The sequence below is a fragment of the Gouania willdenowi genome, chromosome 4 (assembly GCF_900634775.1).
Source record: "Gouania willdenowi chromosome 4, fGouWil2.1, whole genome shotgun sequence".
NCBI lineage: Eukaryota > Metazoa > Chordata > Actinopteri > Blenniiformes > Gobiesocidae > Gouania > Gouania willdenowi.
The window spans coordinates 14,020,800-14,040,491 of NC_041047.1; the positions used below are offsets into that span (position 1 = coordinate 14,020,800).

Consider the following 19,692-nt stretch of genomic DNA (forward strand, 5'->3'; position numbering starts at 1 on the left):
AAACAAAAGGGAAAACCTGCTGTGGATGACTAGCGTAAAGCAGATTGTATGAGGGTGGTGCGTCTGTGTCAGCCTGTGTCATGTGGGAATATACACTGCCTCCTCTGTTCCTGATGGCGAGGTATTCTCCAGCCAGTGAAGGAAAGCAAAAATTTCACCAGTAAGATACATCAGATGCAATGTTTGATGTTTCTATCAATAAAACAATGATGTTATCTCTAAGCCAATTTTACTGTAATGATTCTTTTTTTTTTTTCAAAATAACAATACATTTAAGCTCTTTTCATGGTGTTAGTACTGAAATAAAACAACAAGACAGGCAAAAAGGCATGGCAAGGTATAGCACAAGCAATTCTATGTGCATTATATGACTAAAGGTGCAACAGATTGTATATAAAGAGACAATAAAAACATTAAAAACATTCATTAGAGTTTGAAATCAACAATACAACTATTTTCAAAATGTTCCTTTCAGTCATAAGGAGTTGAGTGAAGGAGAGTTTTTGAACTCAGATTTAAATGGGATTTTAAAAAAAGGATCTAAAAACCGGTAAGTAATAGTCAACAAAATGTAAAAGACAAAAATTGTCTTGTTTTTATAAGAAATGTTCTTTTAATGCTGGTATTTTACATAGTTGATTGATTGATTGATTATTAATACCCAAGGGGAAATTCAATTTCAGTTACATCCCGACCAAGAAACATGAAAAGACAATCACAAATAACATATAAAATATATAAATACATTGGATTGGATTGAAAGGGGCTGACATTTAATTGTAGATTGTTGGCAAAAGTCTGTTTAAAAAGGTCTGTTAGATTTATATGATAATTTATAAACTAATTTCGTCTCATTTTTCATATCTGAGTCAGACTTTGAATTGTGTTTTCTTACAAATATATTTGCATGTAATTTCTAGTATTCATTCTCTAACAACGTTATCGGCACTCGTGTCTTTTTATCTCCAATAACTTCCTCCCAGAGGCCAAAGTTCACAATAACACGCATGTAGAACTTGCTCAAGGTCACTTCGTGCAGAGATCATTAAATGAAAAACTAACTTGTGACTTCTCCATAACATATAACATATTAAGAATGGATACATAGCAGAGGGCTCATATTTGTTGTATAATACATCATCACCAACATGTATTGTAGTTCATGTGTCCACATATAATATTACTTGTAACTATAGGATACACAAAACATCATTTAGTTTCTATGTAAGTCACTTTTCAGTGAAGTTATTGTTTTTTTGGGTATAAAACTCATTAAGTGAGTTAGTCATGGGAAGGTGCTAAATACGTTCATGTGAAACAAGATATTTAGTTTAACCACTGTAATGTTCTCGCAATTTGTATGCAACTGCTGTCCTCTGGGCTTAAAATGACCTAATCTCGTTTCACTGTAATTTAAGACGTACAACATAAAATAATCCAATCAATTCTGTGTTACACCTTTAATCCAACTTCAGTCCAACCTATAGCCATTTATTTTTTTTTCTTTTCTTTTCTTTTATCTTTTCTATTATTTTCTTTTAATTCAGGGCCAATAGACCTTGTTTAACTAAAAGTATACCCCCTGTGACAGAATGACCCCAGGACAAAAAAAAAGGGTTAATCATTTTATGATAGTTGATGTTGTTTGAAGAATATGGGTTTTCTCCTGAATAAACATAGATATATTTTAGCGATGGGGAAAGTATGAACCAAAATTCACATCTCAATATTTTTTCTCAAAATAGCAATAAATGATATAAATCTCAATTTTTTAACTCGATAAAGTTTTATCGGAAAGACAATTCTGGGTTAAATTTGCTGATGTAAAATGCCACACAGGCACATATATATATATATATATAGCTTATTTTGCATTAAATTACTCATTTTAGGAGTCGCTGCTTTTGCTACTTCTCAGAACAGCATGAAAAGCACAGCATATGCTATGTGTATATATATATATAAAGCACAGGATAGCAAAAGCAGCGACTCCTAAAATGAGTAATTTAATGCAAAATAAGCTATAAAATAAAAATATATCAATATGGGCAATTTTGTAATTTTCTGTTTTTACTAATAGAAAACTTGATATATCTTGAATATATCTAAATATTTCCCAAGCCTAGTGATGTGAACTATTAACACATTGAATATGTACAACAAAAAAACAGCATTCATCCATAGTAAAAATAATTCAACAGAACACCTGAAGTGGTACTTTGGTAAATATTTATTGAACAGGAAAAGCCCTAAATGTGATAACAAGGCATCGGTGCCTTTTGAAAAACAATATTGACATGAAACCGCTCAAGCATGAAGGTATCTTGGGGTTAAAAGCAGCCACACATTGGTACATTTGTACATTAACTCGGTTCTAGTTGAGTGTTGTGAGGTACATGAGGCATGTATCCCCCTCACACGTGTAGCGTTCAAGTCAAATGACTGATTAGACAACATTGGCATGGCCTCCACAATTCATGTCTACGAAAGGGACTGACTTCCTTATAAGGTAATGGGCGGTCACGTCTGGCCGGCTACTCTATCCTGATTGGATAAACTGTCTGACATGACCGTTTTTTTATAAGCCATCCTCGAATATGATTGGTTGTCTGACTTGGTCCGATTGAGGGTCATTATCTTAACCAGCCGTGGAAGAAACGAGGAGGAGGAGGGAGAAAGTAGAGCTGGATCTAAACAAGAACAACGCTGGAGCTGGATGTGGAGAGTCGCTTCTGCCAGAACCGACCACCATTGGCAGAGGAGAGAATGCTTGAAAACAAACGAGAGAGGTTGAAAACCTTCCTTAGGAAAATCGACGAGAAGGCCATTGTCCGGATAAAGCACTTCATGAAAGAAAGGTAAGCGGAATGAATGTGGAGTGAACCGCTATGTGCCGGTGAGCATCATCAGCTGGGTGGATGCTCTGCCTCTGCGCTTTTTATTTAGCACATTTTTACGTTGACAGCTGTCTGTGTAGTCATATTTGTTTGTTGTTTTGTTTCGTCTATGAACCACTCGGTGTTGTAATGTGTTTAAAATGTTTAACTAAACCTCTGCAACATGTATACACCTTCCAGTAAGGAGCTGGACAAACCTAGCATGCTAGCATCTTTTGGTGTTGTGAATATGATAGTGCCCTGATTAATCGGTGACCCAGTCCGGATTGAAGTAGTGATCCTGAAAAGCTGCAGCTGGTAAAGAAATCACGGATATCTGGTTCAAGGCCGTTTTGATATATTAACCAAAACGTCCTCGATGTAGAATTTGAGTCGTCTGTTTTGTGGGACTTTGCTTCGTCATAAAAATAAAAAAAAATCTGCGTCTCTGAAGCTACTGTAAACATTAAGCTAGCCTAAGACAGAATTATTCACTGATATTCTCGTGATTTATCAACTGTGAACAAAATTTCGGGTTCGAATTCTGACTAAACGCGTAACGATGAGGTAGTCATTTTAATGATGAGCACAAATATTGAGACCTTGCTACGTCTACCCCCGACTAACCAAGGGTGCCATTAGATTCGATACACTGGGGTGATGCGTTGGCATTAGTATGACGCTATGGCTAGTAGTGCATAGGGATTAAGATGAGGAGTCAAAGCTGAAGTGTACAGGACAAAAGAGTGGGATGATATGTCTCATAGTTGCGTTGTTTTGTTTCATGTCTCTTGAAAATTGACCAATTATATTAAATGTACTATGACGCCTCCAACACTACTAAATTGCTTAACTCAAGTGTATTATCATCCCCTTGTAAAACAATAAAGCAGCCCTATGATACTAAGCCTTATGTTATTGATAAATCTATGACGAAGTATGTACTACCTTCTTGTTTTTATATATATAAGAAAATCTTGAAATGTGTTTTTTTTTTAATTTTTTTTTTATTACATCTTCCCACAAACTTTATTGTTTCTGAGTGTGACGAATTCAGTGCAGTCCTGTTTGCATTGTTACTTCTTGGCTTTTTATAGTAGCATAGTTTGTATGATTTATTGCTGTTTGAGTTTAGAAATAGTATATTATTAGGTAATCCATCCCTGTCAACGCAAGTAAAAAGTAGGCAGTGGCTGTCCGTACGGTTGCCGTATCAATATACAGACATTCTATTCATACGCAGTGTCCCTTTTTGGCCAGTTTAGGTCGCGTGACTAAACCTGAACCTAACCCTAAAATATGTTGCGATACGTGGTTATAACCTAAACCTAATACATTACGTACTTGTACTTCGGTAACCGTACCAATAGCATTGGTTGTTGTCCGTACGGCAACCGTACAAATAGGCACTTTCATAAAAGTGTTTCGAGTAAATTAAAGGAAGAGAAGCTAAGAAGACTAGTCAGATCTCAACTTCACTTTCATTTTTTAGAATAAATGCGGTCTTGAAACAGATTTAGTTTTTTTCAGTAAGATTTGTTATTTTTCATGTACCAGTGTAGGCCTTATTGTGCTGGGATGTTGTGTTTTTTGTTTTTTTTTTTTTACTTCTCAAGTTCCACAATCATTAAAGGCTAAACGCGCCCTTTCCCATAAAGGGAAAGAGACGTATGGCTGTCAAACATGACAAGTGTGCTCTGTGTTTTCCAATGCAGCTCTATTTTTAACATCCATGAGCTGACCACAGGTGGTAGTATGTGTTTTATAAATGCCCCCCCTTTCCTTCCTGTCCTTTAAAACCAGTGGTCCCCAACCACCGGGTCGTGGACCATTTGGTACTGGGCCATAAAGGAAAGAAAAAATGAACCACTTCATTTTTTAGACTCGGACAGGAAGTGTATTTACACAAAGGGTTGGGCACCACTCTCATTTTATAGATTATTTTTGCTGAGGTATAGCAGTCCTGTCAGTAAGAGGGGCCTCTTGTTATCAGTGGTGGTGTGTCTGTTCTATTGCATGAGGGGTGATAAGTTTTCATAACAAATACGTTGTGGTCATGTCTGGACTCTGAAACAGAAGACTTGTATATACATTTATTATATAAATGTAGCATCCAGCCTGAGTAATGTATTGATTCTGTGTTTTTTCCCCCCCAGTTTAATCTACCTGGTAAATACATTAATTGTGAAGAAATGTTTTTTTTGTTTTAGTTTTTTTTTTTTTTATGGAATCTTGGCACCAAATTGTTTGAACACATAATTTACCTTGCATATAGGTTTGCAAAGCACTCGGATAAATATGACCCATGGAGAAATGGTAGCGAATCTTGAGAGGAGCCAAGAATAGGCTGGGTGGGGCGTCTTGTTGGCTCCAGGAAGATGCTCCCAGAGACGAGCTTTCCCGCAGCAAAGAGTCTGTGTGGGTCTAAATTATGAGATGCGCTGCAGACGTAGAGAGAGCCAGCCCCAAGATACAGAATGAAAACCACATCTGCTGAAGTCTTTATCCACCTAATGAAGGGTTTTAAACTAGTCAGCTGGTCACATCTAGTATTAAGGACCACACCACTTTTCCTGATCCTATCACGGCTATGGTGAATTCTACTTATTTAACTGGAAAAGATCAAAAGAGATATTTGTTACTTTTGGCATGCTTGTTTAAAAGCATCTATTTATCTAAGCTTGCTCTTATTCTGTAAAGGTCCGTAAGCAATATACAATGATCCTGTGGTATGTCTTTATATGCTGAAAAAACACTCAAAGAACCGTAGAGCTTCTGTACATTATTATATCTTTAATGGTCAGCATATATTTACACAACATCTACAGCATCTTAGAATGTCTGTAGTATTTTATTTTAGAACAAAGAAGTCAGTCCGAAATGGAAAAAAAAAAAAAAAACTGTGAATTTCTCTTGGAGATGAATAAAGTATCTATCTATCTATCATGACTATTTTTTTATTAATACATACTCAATTTATGTTGACGTTATTATTTGGCCCAAACATTATTTATTGTACTTGTTGTTTTCTGTTTGGTATGATACAAATCAAATAGAGCATTTAGAATAGTTGCTTCTAATTGTGTCAATTTTCAGTCCTATATTGTTTAGTTTCTCCATATCTCGAACAGATGGTGTTAAAATTAGTGTTAAAACATTATCATGGCCAACAAATGTAAAACTTAAGTTGTTGCGTGTTACTTTTTTAATTTAAAGGTCAAATTGGATTTTCTTTTATAGAAATTGGGAAAATATTTTTGCTTTACTTCAATTTACCACTGTGGTTGTTTATTTAGGCAATGTTGTTATTGGACAAATATTTAGGTAATTTCTGCTTAAAAGGTTATTTTCTTAAATTATTGTATGTTTATTTGTTTTGTGCAACTAAGAAATTATTTTTGTACTTTTTTCTTTTCTGCTCCATTCAAGCAGAGGTTGAGGCTGTCTTTGTACAAAAACAGCATTAATAGAAATTGGAGTCTGGTGGACTAGTTAATTTATCTTTTCCCAGGTATGCCTTTTCTGCCCCCAGCTTTACATGCGACATCACTGAGAGCACTCTGTGACCTCAAGGCCCTTCTCTGTCTCAGTTTGTGCACTGAGGAAGTGAAGTGAGAGGCTCCATACACTGTACGGCCATAGTTCCTACTCAAACACACTCACACATGGACAGACGCACTCTCTGTTTGAGTTGGCACACACATGCACCACATGGAGACTGCCACAGATATTGTTGGACATTAGCTATGCTGCCTTTCACTGAATGTTTTGAAATCATGTTGACTAAAATTCACATGCAGATGACAAATTTATGACTTTGCACATACCGGTTGCAGTTAATGCCACTCAGGGGATCTCTGATGCAGTTTTTAGTTTTTTGCTTGCCCATCCAGAGATTTTACTGCTCCTTGTTTTTGGTATATTGCTATTGTTAATAATAGATGTTGTTTTTTTTTATTCATTTTCAATTAGCAGATCATATGACCTATATTCTCCCTATCCAAACACAAATGTTGCCCTCATTACTTATCAGATGGCCTGTGGAAAATTAAATAAAAAATCCAAAGTCTCCCTTGTGTATGTCATGATGTTGTACCAGTATTGTGATGGGAAATCAATCTGAACAAACAGTTTTTTTTCAGACTTCTTGGATGCTTCAGATCAGCTGATGCAGCTTTAGTATGCAGTTTGACCATTGGGATCATCAGTTGCATCTTGGGACAGAATATGAAAGCAACTCATCTGTAATCACGTGAAAGAATGTTCCTAGCCCAAAAGACCAAAATGCTTCCCACATGTTAGATCCATTATTTATTGCTTCTCGGGTCATTGCTGCATTTTTAGGGTTAGATTTCCTACATTGAGCATTATCCAAGTCGGACATTAAGATAAGATAACCTTTATTATTCCCACAAAGGGGAAATTTGCAGTTTCAGCAGGAGATATATAAAACGGCGTAGTAGAAATTGAAAAAATTACACACACAAAACTGGTGGAGAGAAGACTCAAAGATATGGTTCAGTAAATACTAGTAAATAGGACTTTTCTTTTGTGGTCTTCACACTTCTCACGTGCATTGTGCAAGTTTTTTTTTTCTGTAGAAACACAAGAAGTTCACAAGGAATAAGTTATTTGTGAACGGCTCATACTGTAATCTCTCAGGCAGTGTCTGCTTGCTGTAACACCCTCTAATCTATGGTTATCTTTTTAATGCAAATGGTCTCTCGGGTATTTGTATTTGTAATCAATTACCCGACACCTGGGTCTTTGTCTCCTGAAGTAAATGAAAAGTAAAAGGGTTGGGTAACTGGATATTTGAGAGACCCACTGAAGTGTCAACATTAGCTGTTACATGGCTTTGGTTAAGGTGTTGTTGTGTAAGCTTTGGTGTGGTTCTAAATATTTCTTAGAATATAGAGATTAAAGGTTAACTTTATCAAATGTGGCTCCTTTGAAAATCAATCCCTTTTCTAAAACACATTTAGTTTAAATCAATGCTATCCATTAGTTTCTACGTTGAAGCTTAATAACAAAGGTCACCAGTGAAAGCGTGTGGTGGCGTTTGGGCCAAAGCACTAAGGAGTGATTAATGGTTTCTAAGTTAGGACAAATGTCACGTGTTGCAGTTGGACTTATCTGTCCTGAGGAGTTTCTAGCAGCATGAAGTCATCTTATAAAAATAACCCATTGATGAGCCGTGTGCATTACCAAGTCCTACTCCATTGCATGTGTAAAGGACAAAAAGAATTCCATTGACTTGTTTCCTGGTTGCGTTTATGCTTTTAAGCTTTGCCCTGCGGCCAAACATGGATGTTCTAAATGACAATGAGCTCTTTTTCTATTGGCACAAAAACCAAGAGCTCACTATTGTCATGTCTAATGTTCTAGTTGTGCTTTAAGCCATCCCTTATGTTTTCGACAACAGGGCATTGTATATAGTAGTTTACCCTTAACCCCCACATTTGCATCATCCACCTCCCACTGTTACTGGTTTCCAGGACAACACGGTTAAGGACTACCCTAAAGGAGCCAAAGCTATAGGAGAGCATTTGGGGCTGGAAATCCAATGACTGTGTTTGTCCCCCCTGCTCTGCCACTATCTACAGGTTGTCCTGTTGCACACTGTGATCTGTTGAGTTTTGCAGTAAAAAAAAGACCTTTACTCTCGTCAGAGTTTCAGGTCGAAGTGCAAGTGCTGTGGCTTCAGTTTGTCATTAAACAATCGTGTTCAGCATTCGCTACGGTCTTGCATGGGTCGGGGTGGACAAAAAGGAAAATCTACCATTAGTGATGGATCAAGAAAAAGGCTTTTTGAATCAGCAGGCTGCTGATTGTCATTTCTCTGAGGATCTGGGAAGGTAAGGCTAGCAGAAATAGTTATTAATCCTCACCTGTGCCCTGGAATGGTTAGATAAAACAAACATGGCGATGTTACATATTTCATAATGTAATTTAATTCTTCACTTTAGTTTAAGAAGATTGCTCTCTTCCATGATCATAAAGAAATGTAAAAACCGTTTTTACATTGCACAAGTGTTTAAACTTTATCAAAGTGGAATGTTTATGGAGCTTTGTTAATGCCGGTCAAGACTCCTAGGATTTTATGTGAACATAAATCTTCTCAAAACCTTTGGTCAAGATCATCTAATAACATCATGTTGAATATTTTTTTATTTCAAAGCATAGTGTAAAACCCTGCTTTGGATTAATTAGTCTTTAGGTTTTTGTGCTTCTACGACATCCTGGAAAGAATGAAGTAGGTCGGGGGTCGGAGCCCTGTGCTCAATACACACCCAGTCAACCAATACACACCCTGTTTATGACAAAGGTCAAATTGTATTAACACTCTTTGACCTGGATGTTTTCTAACACTTAAGCCACAATAGTAGGTGCATTAGTTAACTTACCTCTCGGGAGATGTTGTATTTTCTGTATTTCTTATTATTTTCTTCAGTGGAGTTGTAAATAATTTAACTTTTGAGAATAAAACATTGATGTCTGTGCAGTGCACTGACTCAGCAACCTGCTATGTTACCATTTTGCTACTGGTGAATGAACGAATACCTGTTTTCAAATCACTCTGGCATCTACCAGGTTTGTAATTGGCAGCCTTTAAATGTGAAAGTATGTTTTGGTGAGATACCTCCTTCATTAGTCTCTGAGTGTGTGTCACCTCTTCTACTATGGCAGAATGATGCCATGCTCCATAATTGGCAGATTTCATTTTGTTGGTTTGTAAATGTAAAATTTGGTGGCTTCCATTGCTTCAGAAATGCATTTGCAATGGCATTTTATGCACTGGAAACGAGTACCAAACAGAATATTTTCTTCCTCTAAAAGTGAGTCAGGATAGTGGATCTCCTAGTGCGGGATCATGTGCAGTAAATGCCACAATATACTGTGTTAAATGGGATGCAGTTGGTTATTTTGTCAGCAGCAATAACTGACACAAACCAGTGCTCATGAATGAGTTGTCCGTTTACACTGACTGATAAGACTTTCTTACCGTCAGCTCTCATAAAGTGGGAAGCCATTCAGAAAGTCAAACATATTTAAAGCAGCAGCTTTTATTGCCCTGCCGTGACATAGTTAAGCCACACAACACTAATTACAGAATGTGCAGCAAAACAATTCACCAAGTCCAAAATCTTTTATTTTTCATTTTATTAAAAACCTCATCTATTCATTTATTACTGAGGCTTATTGTAGCCTGGTTTAACCACGCATTTGACAAGTTCAGTTCAGGTAATGTGTTGTCTCTCCTTAGAATGAATCGTTGCCTAAAGGGCTGTGTGGAAAATGCACCACTCCTAGATCAGGAACCTTGACAAGTCCAAGCTTCTCCAAAGAATTTCTCTCCTATAAGCTACTTGGTCTGTCAATGTCCACATATACACCTGCACTCACGTAAAACTTTTTCTAAACAGTAAAAATGCTGTCGGCAACAAAAGTCTGATTTAGTTAGTTTATTTTTATGTATTTGGCTCAGTTTTGTGTAAAAAAAAAAAAAAAACCCCAAACATGTATCATGTTGTGAATGAAAGTACTTGTATTGCTTTCTGTACACTAGGAGAAGGGAGAGTGAGAGAGGGGGAGGATTGTGGTGGGCTGGGCTCTTTTATTGCCAGAGGGGGAGTGGCTGCGTTTGACGTCACGCACTACGATGTGTCACACCATGTTCATCACACTGGCTTCCTCCTTTACACCACATTCATACAGCAACAGCGTTTGTTTTTCAGGCACAATGTGCCAACGTTTACTTGCTTAACCAACATAACTCATCTCGGACTTTCTTTTCTTGGACATTTGTTTTTTTTTTAACTTTTCTCATTTTGCTCTGTTTAACTTGTGAGACCACTAAGCAGAGCTTAGATTTTTTATTTTCTCCGTTTGTAAGGATAGGAAATGCCTACTGTTAGTAGGTATATGAGTTTTCGATCATCAAAGCGATTCAAATTAAGCAGGTAAGCTTAACAAATGATTTGGTTTTTCACTTTTAAGAATTTACTCAACTCTAAACTTTTGTTGCTCACAAAAAGAAATAGAAATATATATTGTGTAATTTATCATGATTTTGATCATTGTTTACAGATTTAGAGTTCTTATTTTAGTGGTTTTATTCACAGTAGTTGTCACTTTGGGTAATGTCCTCTCATGAGGACATAAACTAAATCAAATTAGTTATCTGTGAAACCTCTTTAAAACTTTCAAAATCATGTTTACTGCTTTTTCAAGTCAAGTGGCTGCATCTACGTCAGCCAGCTTTCCTTTACTGACAGTGATATTTATGAGGTGTGTTTTTTATTTGACTTTATTTCTTTACTCATCATAAAGAAAGGCAGGCATGTTGAGAAAAAAAACTGATAGTGAATTTAAAGGCTCTGTATTTGCATTTAGATTTTTTTTGTTGTTTGATTTTCCGCTCCAACCTTTTTTTGTTTGAATTCGGATGAGTTCTCATTGTTTGGGTGTGCCAGTCTCCTGTTGCAATTAAATGTTTACCTGTGGACTGGCTTTTGTGACAAGTATGTCATATTTTCCAGTGTCTGTTCCAGCAAACAGACTGTTTGTCAGTGCGTGTTCTTTATTGTACAGTGAAAGTAGTGACATTTACACTCCTTGTGCTGTGACCTTTCCTTACATGTGGTTTGTCCCAATGACACTATAAAATATATTCAACTTGCTTTTTTTTTTCGTTCTGATTTCCAGCAGCTACCCAGTGGAGACCAGTGGAGGCGGCTTGCCCGTCAAAGTGAAGAAAAGCAGGAGCAGCTTGAGCAATGGCAGCATCAAGAAGGTAGAAGCCAGGAAAGCCCTGAGCTTAGAGGCAGCACAGCTTGAAATCCAGCAACAACAGAAAACACTAACCCGACAAGTAGCCGTCAGGTAGGATCAACAAACACACAAATGGGTTGGAAATGTATTGAGAATCTACATTTACATGTGCTGTGGGAACTGTAAATGGATTAAGGCAGTGGTTCCCAACTATTTTGTTTTGGGATCGTGACTAGAGCTGAACAATTTTGGAAAAGAGTCTTATTGCGTTTTTTTTTTTTTTTTCTCCTCAATATTGCGATTGCGATTTCATATGCAATTTTTTTTTTCTCCTCCAAGGGTCTTTTGTCATGTATTTTAAAATGAACACAAGCAATAAATCAATCTGTTTCATAATTAACAATTTCAGATTTATTTAAACTTTAAATATAAAATGTACATTTTAAAGCACAGATTACAACAATAAAGCAAACAAATCTGTGACTTTACCTCTTCAACATATCTAACTAACTTCACGTTTCATGAAACATGTAAACATGTGGACTGCACTTCTTAACACTCTCTGAACATAACAAGACAGGACAAGAAAATATTGCAAATCAAATACAATTAATCGTTCAGCTCTAATCGTGACCCCATTTTGAGAATTTCTGGCGACTTTCCAGAAGTAGGTTTTGATCATGTTTGTCATGCCGTATTACAAACACAGAGCAGCCATTACTGCTTAGTATTATTAAATATTATTATTAACAATATTAATAGCAATATCAATAGAATGCAGTTGTTTAAGATTGTTTTATTTTGAAAAACAATATTAGTTCAAAAATTCTTTTTTTTTTTTTAAATGTTGAAAAAAAAATTCATTTCTCGAATTTCAAGTGACCCCCCATTTGAAATACAGGTGAGCCCACACGGGGTCCTGACCCCCAGATTGAGAAATGCTGCATTAGTGTTTCCAACTCTTGTTTTTTTTTTTTTTTTTTTTTTTTTTTGGTTAATTGTAAAATGTAGGAATATAATAACAATGCTATCAATAAGCCAAAAAAAACATAGTTTTTGGTCATCTTGCTACAACCTTCAATCTAGTTGATGTTCATTTAGGCTTTTTGTTTTCTTAAAATGCATAAAAATGTACCAGGGATGCTTTGGAAACTGAGCTATTTTCAACATGCATCACAAGATCAGACAGTGCTGTGAGTGGTGACTCACATGACTGTACCATGCACAGCCTCACCGTGTTCTCACATGATATTTGCCTGCTGTCGAACGCAAACAATCTGTTGCTTTTTGATCTGAAATGATTTAATGGTGATATCAAATATTGTATTCATGCCTGATAAACACAGTGAACGTGTATTATTCTCCTGTGTTTTTATGCAACCACATTAAAAACATGTGTTGGTGTTGTCTCTCTGCAGGTCACAGACTTTTGATGACAGTAAAGGTTTGGAGAAGACCGGGGGCAGCGTGAGACAAAGTGTGAGTCCTCCTTTACATGATTGACGTTGTTACTCTAACAATGTGATGGTTCTTTAAGCACTCAGCTTTATGATGTATTAATGTTTCCTTTGTTCTGTTGTCTTTAGAGTTTCATGAAGCATAACAAGACATTCCATAAGTTGTTCCCAGACATTCCTGAGAGTGAAGACTTGATCCATGGTGGGTAAAAAACAAACAAACAAACAAAACAACCACTAGTGTGTTATGTTCAAACTATGTAAGATATTAAATTGTTTCACTGTGCTCCCAGCATACATCTGTGCCCTGCAGAAGGAGGTTCCCTATCACGGTCGCCTGTACATCACCGACACCAATGCCTGCTTCCATTCCTCAGTGTTGCTGAAGGAAACTAAGGTAGGAGACAATTCATGCCAGGGTCGGGGTCAATTCCATGTTTCAATTACAATCACTTCTTCAGTTGTTCATCTTAAATTACAAGTGAATTATTACGATGACGGCATTTTTTCCAAGTAAAATTACAATATTTTTTCCCCTGAAAGTGAATTACAATTACTTTCTCAATTACTAAAGTTCAAATTTTGATGGTTTTGTCTTAAATCAACTCTAAAATAAACAAAAAATGTTACGTATCATCCAAATTTGTTTTTGTTGTATTTTTTTGCCTGTATACCCCTCGATTTCACTTTTATTTTTTTTAAATGGTAAAATGATATAAGCCTTGGAACTTTAACATAGTACCCCAGGTTTGTGTTTATTTAAATTGTGTTTGTAATTGTAATTGGCATGAAAATGTGATGTTGTCAATTATATAAAGTAAATTACAATTCAGTTATGTCATAATTGTAATTAGATACCAATTATGTAATTACAATTCTATTTGTCCCCAACCCTGATTCAGGCCAAGCTAATTTGATTTTATTGTTAGTTTGATAGATTTTCTCATTCTTTTGCATTATTTGTGCTGTCGTAGGTGCTCATTCCCATTTCCTCCATCTACATCGTAAAGAAACAGAACACAGCGCTGCTCGTACCAAACGCCCTGTCCATCCGCACCACCGGGGGAGACAAGGTGTGTTTCCCAGCGCGCTACAACCTGGCAACACTCAATTCTAGAGTAAATGTGACAGAATTTGTAACTGTGTTTTTTTTTTTTGTTTGTTTTTCAGTACCTGTTTGTATCTCTGAGGAACAGAGAGTCTTGTTTTCAGCTGCTGCGATCACTCAGTCCTCAGTTAGAGGTGAGAGGTTAAGACCGTGTGTGTGTGTGTGTGTGTGTGTGTGTGTGTGTGTGTGTGTGTGTGTGTGTGTGTGTGTGTGTGTGTGTGTGTGTGTGTGTGTGTGTGTGTGTGTGTGTGTGTGTGTGTGTGTGTGTGTGTGTGTGTGTGTGTGTGTGTGTGTGTGTGTGTGTGTGTGTGTGTGTGTGTGTGTGTGTGTGTGTGTGTGTGTGTGTGTGTTCTGTCTGACCTCTGAATGGTTTCTTTAACAGGATGGTAGCACCACTAGCAGCCCAGTGTTCTCCTCAGCTGAAAATAGCTTTGATAAAAGCAAACCCGTGGTAAGAAGTCTTTACTTATCGCATCCACATTATCTTCATCCAACAATTGAATCTTTTCACAAGTTTTCTTACATAAAAGGGTTTTTCAGTTCAAAACAGATTTATTGGCATGAGAAACAAGTTTAAATTGTATCGATGTACATAGAAAAACAATAAATATTAAAAATAGCAATATTTTTGTTGTGCAAAAGAATAAAAAAAATTAAAGAAAAAAATAAAATAAAAATTTTCACTATATATATTTAGAACAAATTTTTTTACATATATCCATATGCACACATGTGCATCAAGTTATACAAGTATTTACTTATGTGTGTATATATACATACATGCATGGGCAGACTATTTATATATTTTATTTATCTTTTTTTTTTTTTTTAATTAGAACTCCAGCCTGTCCAGTCTAGATGAAAGCCTGGACCAGTTCGATGGCTCTGAGACTCAGTCTGTAGACGAGCAGCTGCTGCATCGACCACACAGAGGTAAACACAACATCTGTCTGAACACTTCAAAATATTTACTGTACAGTATGAAAATATCTCAGTTGGTTGGCAAACGTTAAAGTCAACTGTAGAGCATGAAAAACACTTTTTTTTTTTTTTTGGTTTGTTTTGGCTCTTTTTGTGTTTATGTACGAGTCAGCAGACATGCAAAGTCCAAGGTTCCATAGAAGTCTGACATTGATTTCTCTTCTTCCTGTAGACACGATGCCCATCGGAGGTTGCTCCACCTTCAGGGGGCTGCACATGCAACAGAGCGAGAGCTCGTCTTCAGAGGAACTGTCTGTGTCAGGTAAAAAAAAAAAACACTTTCTCTTTCCCATAGGATGTATTTGGAGGGGAAGGAACTTTATAATCACATGGCCACAGAGGTGAAAGTGACAGATTACAAGTACTCATTACTGGGATTGAATAGTTTTCATAAGCAATTGTACTTTTTTGAGTATAATTATAAATCAGTCATTTTACAGTATGGCTGAGAACCAAAAGTGGCTCCTGCCATGGCAGTTTTTTATTCTGCCGTATGCCCGTTTCTTGTGGTTTGCAACAATTTAGGACACTCTGGGACAATGTGCCACATACCACAAAAAACTGGCATGTTGCGGAAAACTAAACTGCCATGGTAGAAGCCACTTTTGGTTCTCGCTGTCTCTCTCATTTTACTTGTAATTCATAACATTTTTAGGTCCATACATTACTGAATAAAATATATTTTTTTGTTTTAAAATGATCAACAGACATTGTGAAACTACAAAAAATGAAATGACCAAACAACAGTCAAATACATCACATCATAGCTGACTAACCAGATTAAACGTAATGCATGGAGCCAAAACAGCAGTGAATTAATGAAATTATTTGGTGTTTTATTTAAAAAAATAAATAAATAAAAGATTGTACATTTCGACAAACCTTTTATTTTATACAGATGCCTTTGTGCAAAATAAGTTATGTTCCAATTGTGCATGATTTGGTCTCCTCCTTTTTTAAGTTTTTACATAAGATGTTTACTGTATGCAAGGGAACCATGACAAGATTTATTACCAAAAATAAACATGGGGGGTGAAAGTAACTAGTAACTTTTACTTTGAGTACTATTTTTTTGATCTGCTTTTTACTTGTACTTGTATTTTATGTATGACTTACTTGATTAAAATTGTTTCGGACCAATGACTGAGACTCACCTGTGTTTGTTCTGTTCAGGTGGATCTTGGGTCTGGAGCGTGACGGAAAAAGCCAAATCGCTGCTGGTTCAGAGAGAAACCAACACCCTCAACACGCTGCTCTTTATTTACTTGATTTTGTAAGTAATGCCTCCTCTGTTGGTGATTGCTATTTTTATTACTACACTATAAACGTAATGTTTAGCTGAGTCTAGCTCTCTGTGGTGTTTGAATAACTCACTCTGTGTGTGTCTGTATCCAGGGTTGTGCTGCTGCTGCTTTCTTCAGGCTATATTGGTCTGCGTATCGTTGCCCTGGAGGAACAGCTCACCTCCCTTGGCGCGCTTCCCGAGTTCACCTTACAGAGCGGGTAAACGCCGTTTCTTTTTCCATTTTTCACTTGGTAGTTTATATACGATCCATCACAAACACACTGGCTTTAGTCATTGGCATGGAATTGAACTACATTATTACGGAAGCGCATAGTATTCACTTGAAAAGAAAGAAAACAGTTTTTTCTGAACAATTTGTTTTTTTGATTTGTTTTTTTACAGCTATTTCTTCATGTTTTTTGGACTCATTTTTTTCGGTATTTTGTGCTAATTTTTTCCCCTGTTTTTTGACAGTTTTTTTCTGAGCTTAGAGGGTATTTGAAACAAGAGATGTATTTATTTCTTAAACGAGAGAAAACATGGCTGTATCTTGATAATTCAGAAAAAAAATTACTCTGAAAAACAGAAAAAATTACTCAGAAAAACACAAAAATAATTAGTACGAAAAAAATGAATCTAAAAACAGAAAAAAATATTGTGAAAAACAAAAAAATGGCCCAAAAACAAACTAAAAAAAAATGTTATCCAGAAAAAATTGTTATATTTTCCCCAAGTGAATACAATACGTTTCAATACACCATCCTGCCAAACTGGCTTAATGATTACCTTTGTACAGATGCAACACACAAAAGAACACATGGTTTTAATTGTTGGTGTTTTCATGTTCCGCATATTTTACATTAAGCACATACTGTATGCATACTTTCCACTGTGTGTGTGTGTGTGTGTGTGGTGTTGTAAGTGGGTGTGTAACGTCATTGATGAGGCTCTCTGTCCTCGTTAATGAGCCGTTCATTCTGTAGTTTTCTCCAGGAAGAGCTTAGCGTTAATACCTGTCCTGGGTGTGTGTGCGTGTGCGTGTGTTGGTGTTCTGTGGGTTTGATGCAGCGCTTTTTTTTTTTTTTTTTTTTTCCTTACAGGTACCACCAAGACACATAACACTGGGTGACTCATGATTGGAAGATTGTTTTGTTGCTGCACAAGAGCTCAGCTGGCGAACTCGACTGAATTTACACTTCCATCTTGGCCGGGGCAAAGTGTGTAACTCCAACCTGTGCAATTTCAGAGACAACTTGTTTACTTGAAGGGCTAAAACCTCCTCTCAATGCAGTAAACAAAAAAGGACTTGTCACCGTTCTGGTGACCTGGAGCCAAAATGTGTGTACGTGCGCTGCCTGGTCGCAGCGTGTCTGTCCGTCGCTCAAACCAAAGCAAAGTGTTATGTGAACTTTTCATCCTCTGTTGTCCTCTTCCTCCTGAGCATGCGGTCTGAACAGGGCTCCACCAATCAGCATTAGCCTGCTGTAGTGCTTCTTATCACACCTCAACACCTGTAACGTAGTGCTATGCATAGCTAAAGATGTGCACCCTGCACGTCTTTTTGCATGAGAGATGATTTTTCCATCTCTTATTTACTCCTCCCATCTATCGAGGCTGCTGGGTACGTCTCTGTTCCTGACCTGCTGTGGCTTTAGATGATGATGTCCACCATCTCAGAGTTGACTGTTATCACTTCTTTCTCCAATCGGCTCTGGTTGAATGATTTCAGTATTACTTTACCTCTTCTCTGGCATGATTGAACTGTATTTTATTAATTAGGATAATAGCCCGTCGCTCTTTAATGCACAAACAGTACAGTGAGACATGAGCAGTCAATCTCAGAGGCGTGTGTGTGCGTGCGTGTGTGTTGATCTTGCTTCTGCCACCACGGACTTTCACTCCGATGCCTTTTTTCTTTTTCAGACCAAAACGGCGTCTTTCTCGAGTGTTTGTCCAGGGTTATTTAAAGTAGCACCAAAAATGTATTTTTTAATTGTTGAAATGTATCTTTGACTGATAATATATATGCATTCTTACTCTTTTAACACCCAAAGAGGAGAATTGTATAGAACCTCACGAGCTGTATGAGAAAGAAGAAAACATTCAATATGCAACAAATTCATCGTGCATGGAAAATTCAAGTTAATTCTTTGCACTTTTTAAGGTAATGCTTACATCTAAAGGAATATTTGTGTTGAGTGAAAGAGACTGCTCATGTGAGTGAGCGCACTTTAAAGAAGTTGTGTTTCTGTTGGTTTGTGGCAGTGCTAAGGCCTTTTTTTAAAAAAACAACAAACACACAAAGAAACAACTTGTTTTCACTCAGGGGTGGTGGGCGCTGCCCGCCACAGGGTTTTAGGTTATCATTTCAATGTGTGGCATCCATAACGGCTTTCACACTGTCCACGTCCATCATTTCATTTCCCCCTTCTGCAAAAAAAAAAAAGTTTAAATTCAAGTTGGAGCAATTTGCAATTTTGAAACATATCTGCACTACTGTCTGACTGAAGGTTCCTTTTATTTAGGAGAAAACTGCAAAAAACCTTGACTCGTGTTCTAAGGTCTTAGTTTTTCTGAATCATCATATCACACGTAGCATCGTCAGACCTTTTAAAGAAGCCACCAGGGGGCAGCACACAGTCACTGTTTCTCCAACAGACTCATTTTAAGAATCTGGCTGAGGACAGTATTTTTGGGGGGGCTTTGCACTATTCAAAGTGTTGTAAATACTTTTGTATTGATTTTGTTTGTTCATAATTCTGATCTAGTTATATATTTATTTGCATTCTGTGTAATTTAAAGTCGTCTCTGTGAGATGACTTGGCTAATATTAAAAATAAATCAAATGTTTCGAAGTAAATGGAACGTCTTGTGTTGGTGTTTGAAGTTTCTTTGTAGAGTAAATAATGGGCCTGTTGACGCAGAAGACACACATTTTACACTAAAATGGATAAAAGGTTGACACAAGCCTAGTTTAGAACAATTACAATATCAAAACGCATGTTTACGAGTTCAAAATACAGCTCTTTACTGTATGCTATGCCAACATATTCTATTTTCTAATAATTTCAAGTAAAATTCTGCTCAGTGGAACACGCATGAGACGTTTAATTTGACATCTACAGGTCACTTCTGCAATGTTTAAACTGCATTTACTCTTTGTAACTAGATCTGCAATGTCATAAAATGACTAATTGAAGCATTAGTGTG

The 19,692-nt window shown here is 36.7% G+C and overlaps 1 protein-coding gene across 6 annotated transcripts; it reads left to right on the forward strand.

Annotated features, from left to right (window-relative positions):
* The first annotated feature begins 2,637 nt into the window (after positions 1-2,637).
* Positions 2,638-19,342, forward strand: LOC114461898 (GRAM domain-containing protein 2B). Of its 6 annotated transcripts, none has more exons than XM_028444377.1 (13): positions 2,638-2,858; positions 11,586-11,762; positions 13,070-13,130; positions 13,238-13,310; positions 13,402-13,505; positions 14,083-14,181; positions 14,279-14,350; positions 14,599-14,667; positions 15,053-15,149; positions 15,370-15,459; positions 16,371-16,470; positions 16,593-16,700; positions 17,583-19,342. In XM_028444377.1, the coding sequence occupies exons 1-13, from the start codon at positions 2,767-2,769 to the stop codon at positions 17,599-17,601; spliced, it is 1,161 nt and encodes a 386-aa protein (XP_028300178.1). In that variant the 5' UTR covers positions 2,638-2,766; the 3' UTR covers positions 17,602-19,342. The 6 variants fall into 6 exon arrangements, with proteins under 6 accessions (XP_028300178.1, XP_028300179.1, XP_028300181.1 ...); XM_028444378.1 differs by having other exon boundaries at positions 11,589-11,762; XM_028444380.1 differs by lacking the exon at positions 2,638-2,858 and adding an exon at positions 8,584-8,734.
* Positions 19,343-19,692: the final 350 nt, after the last annotated feature.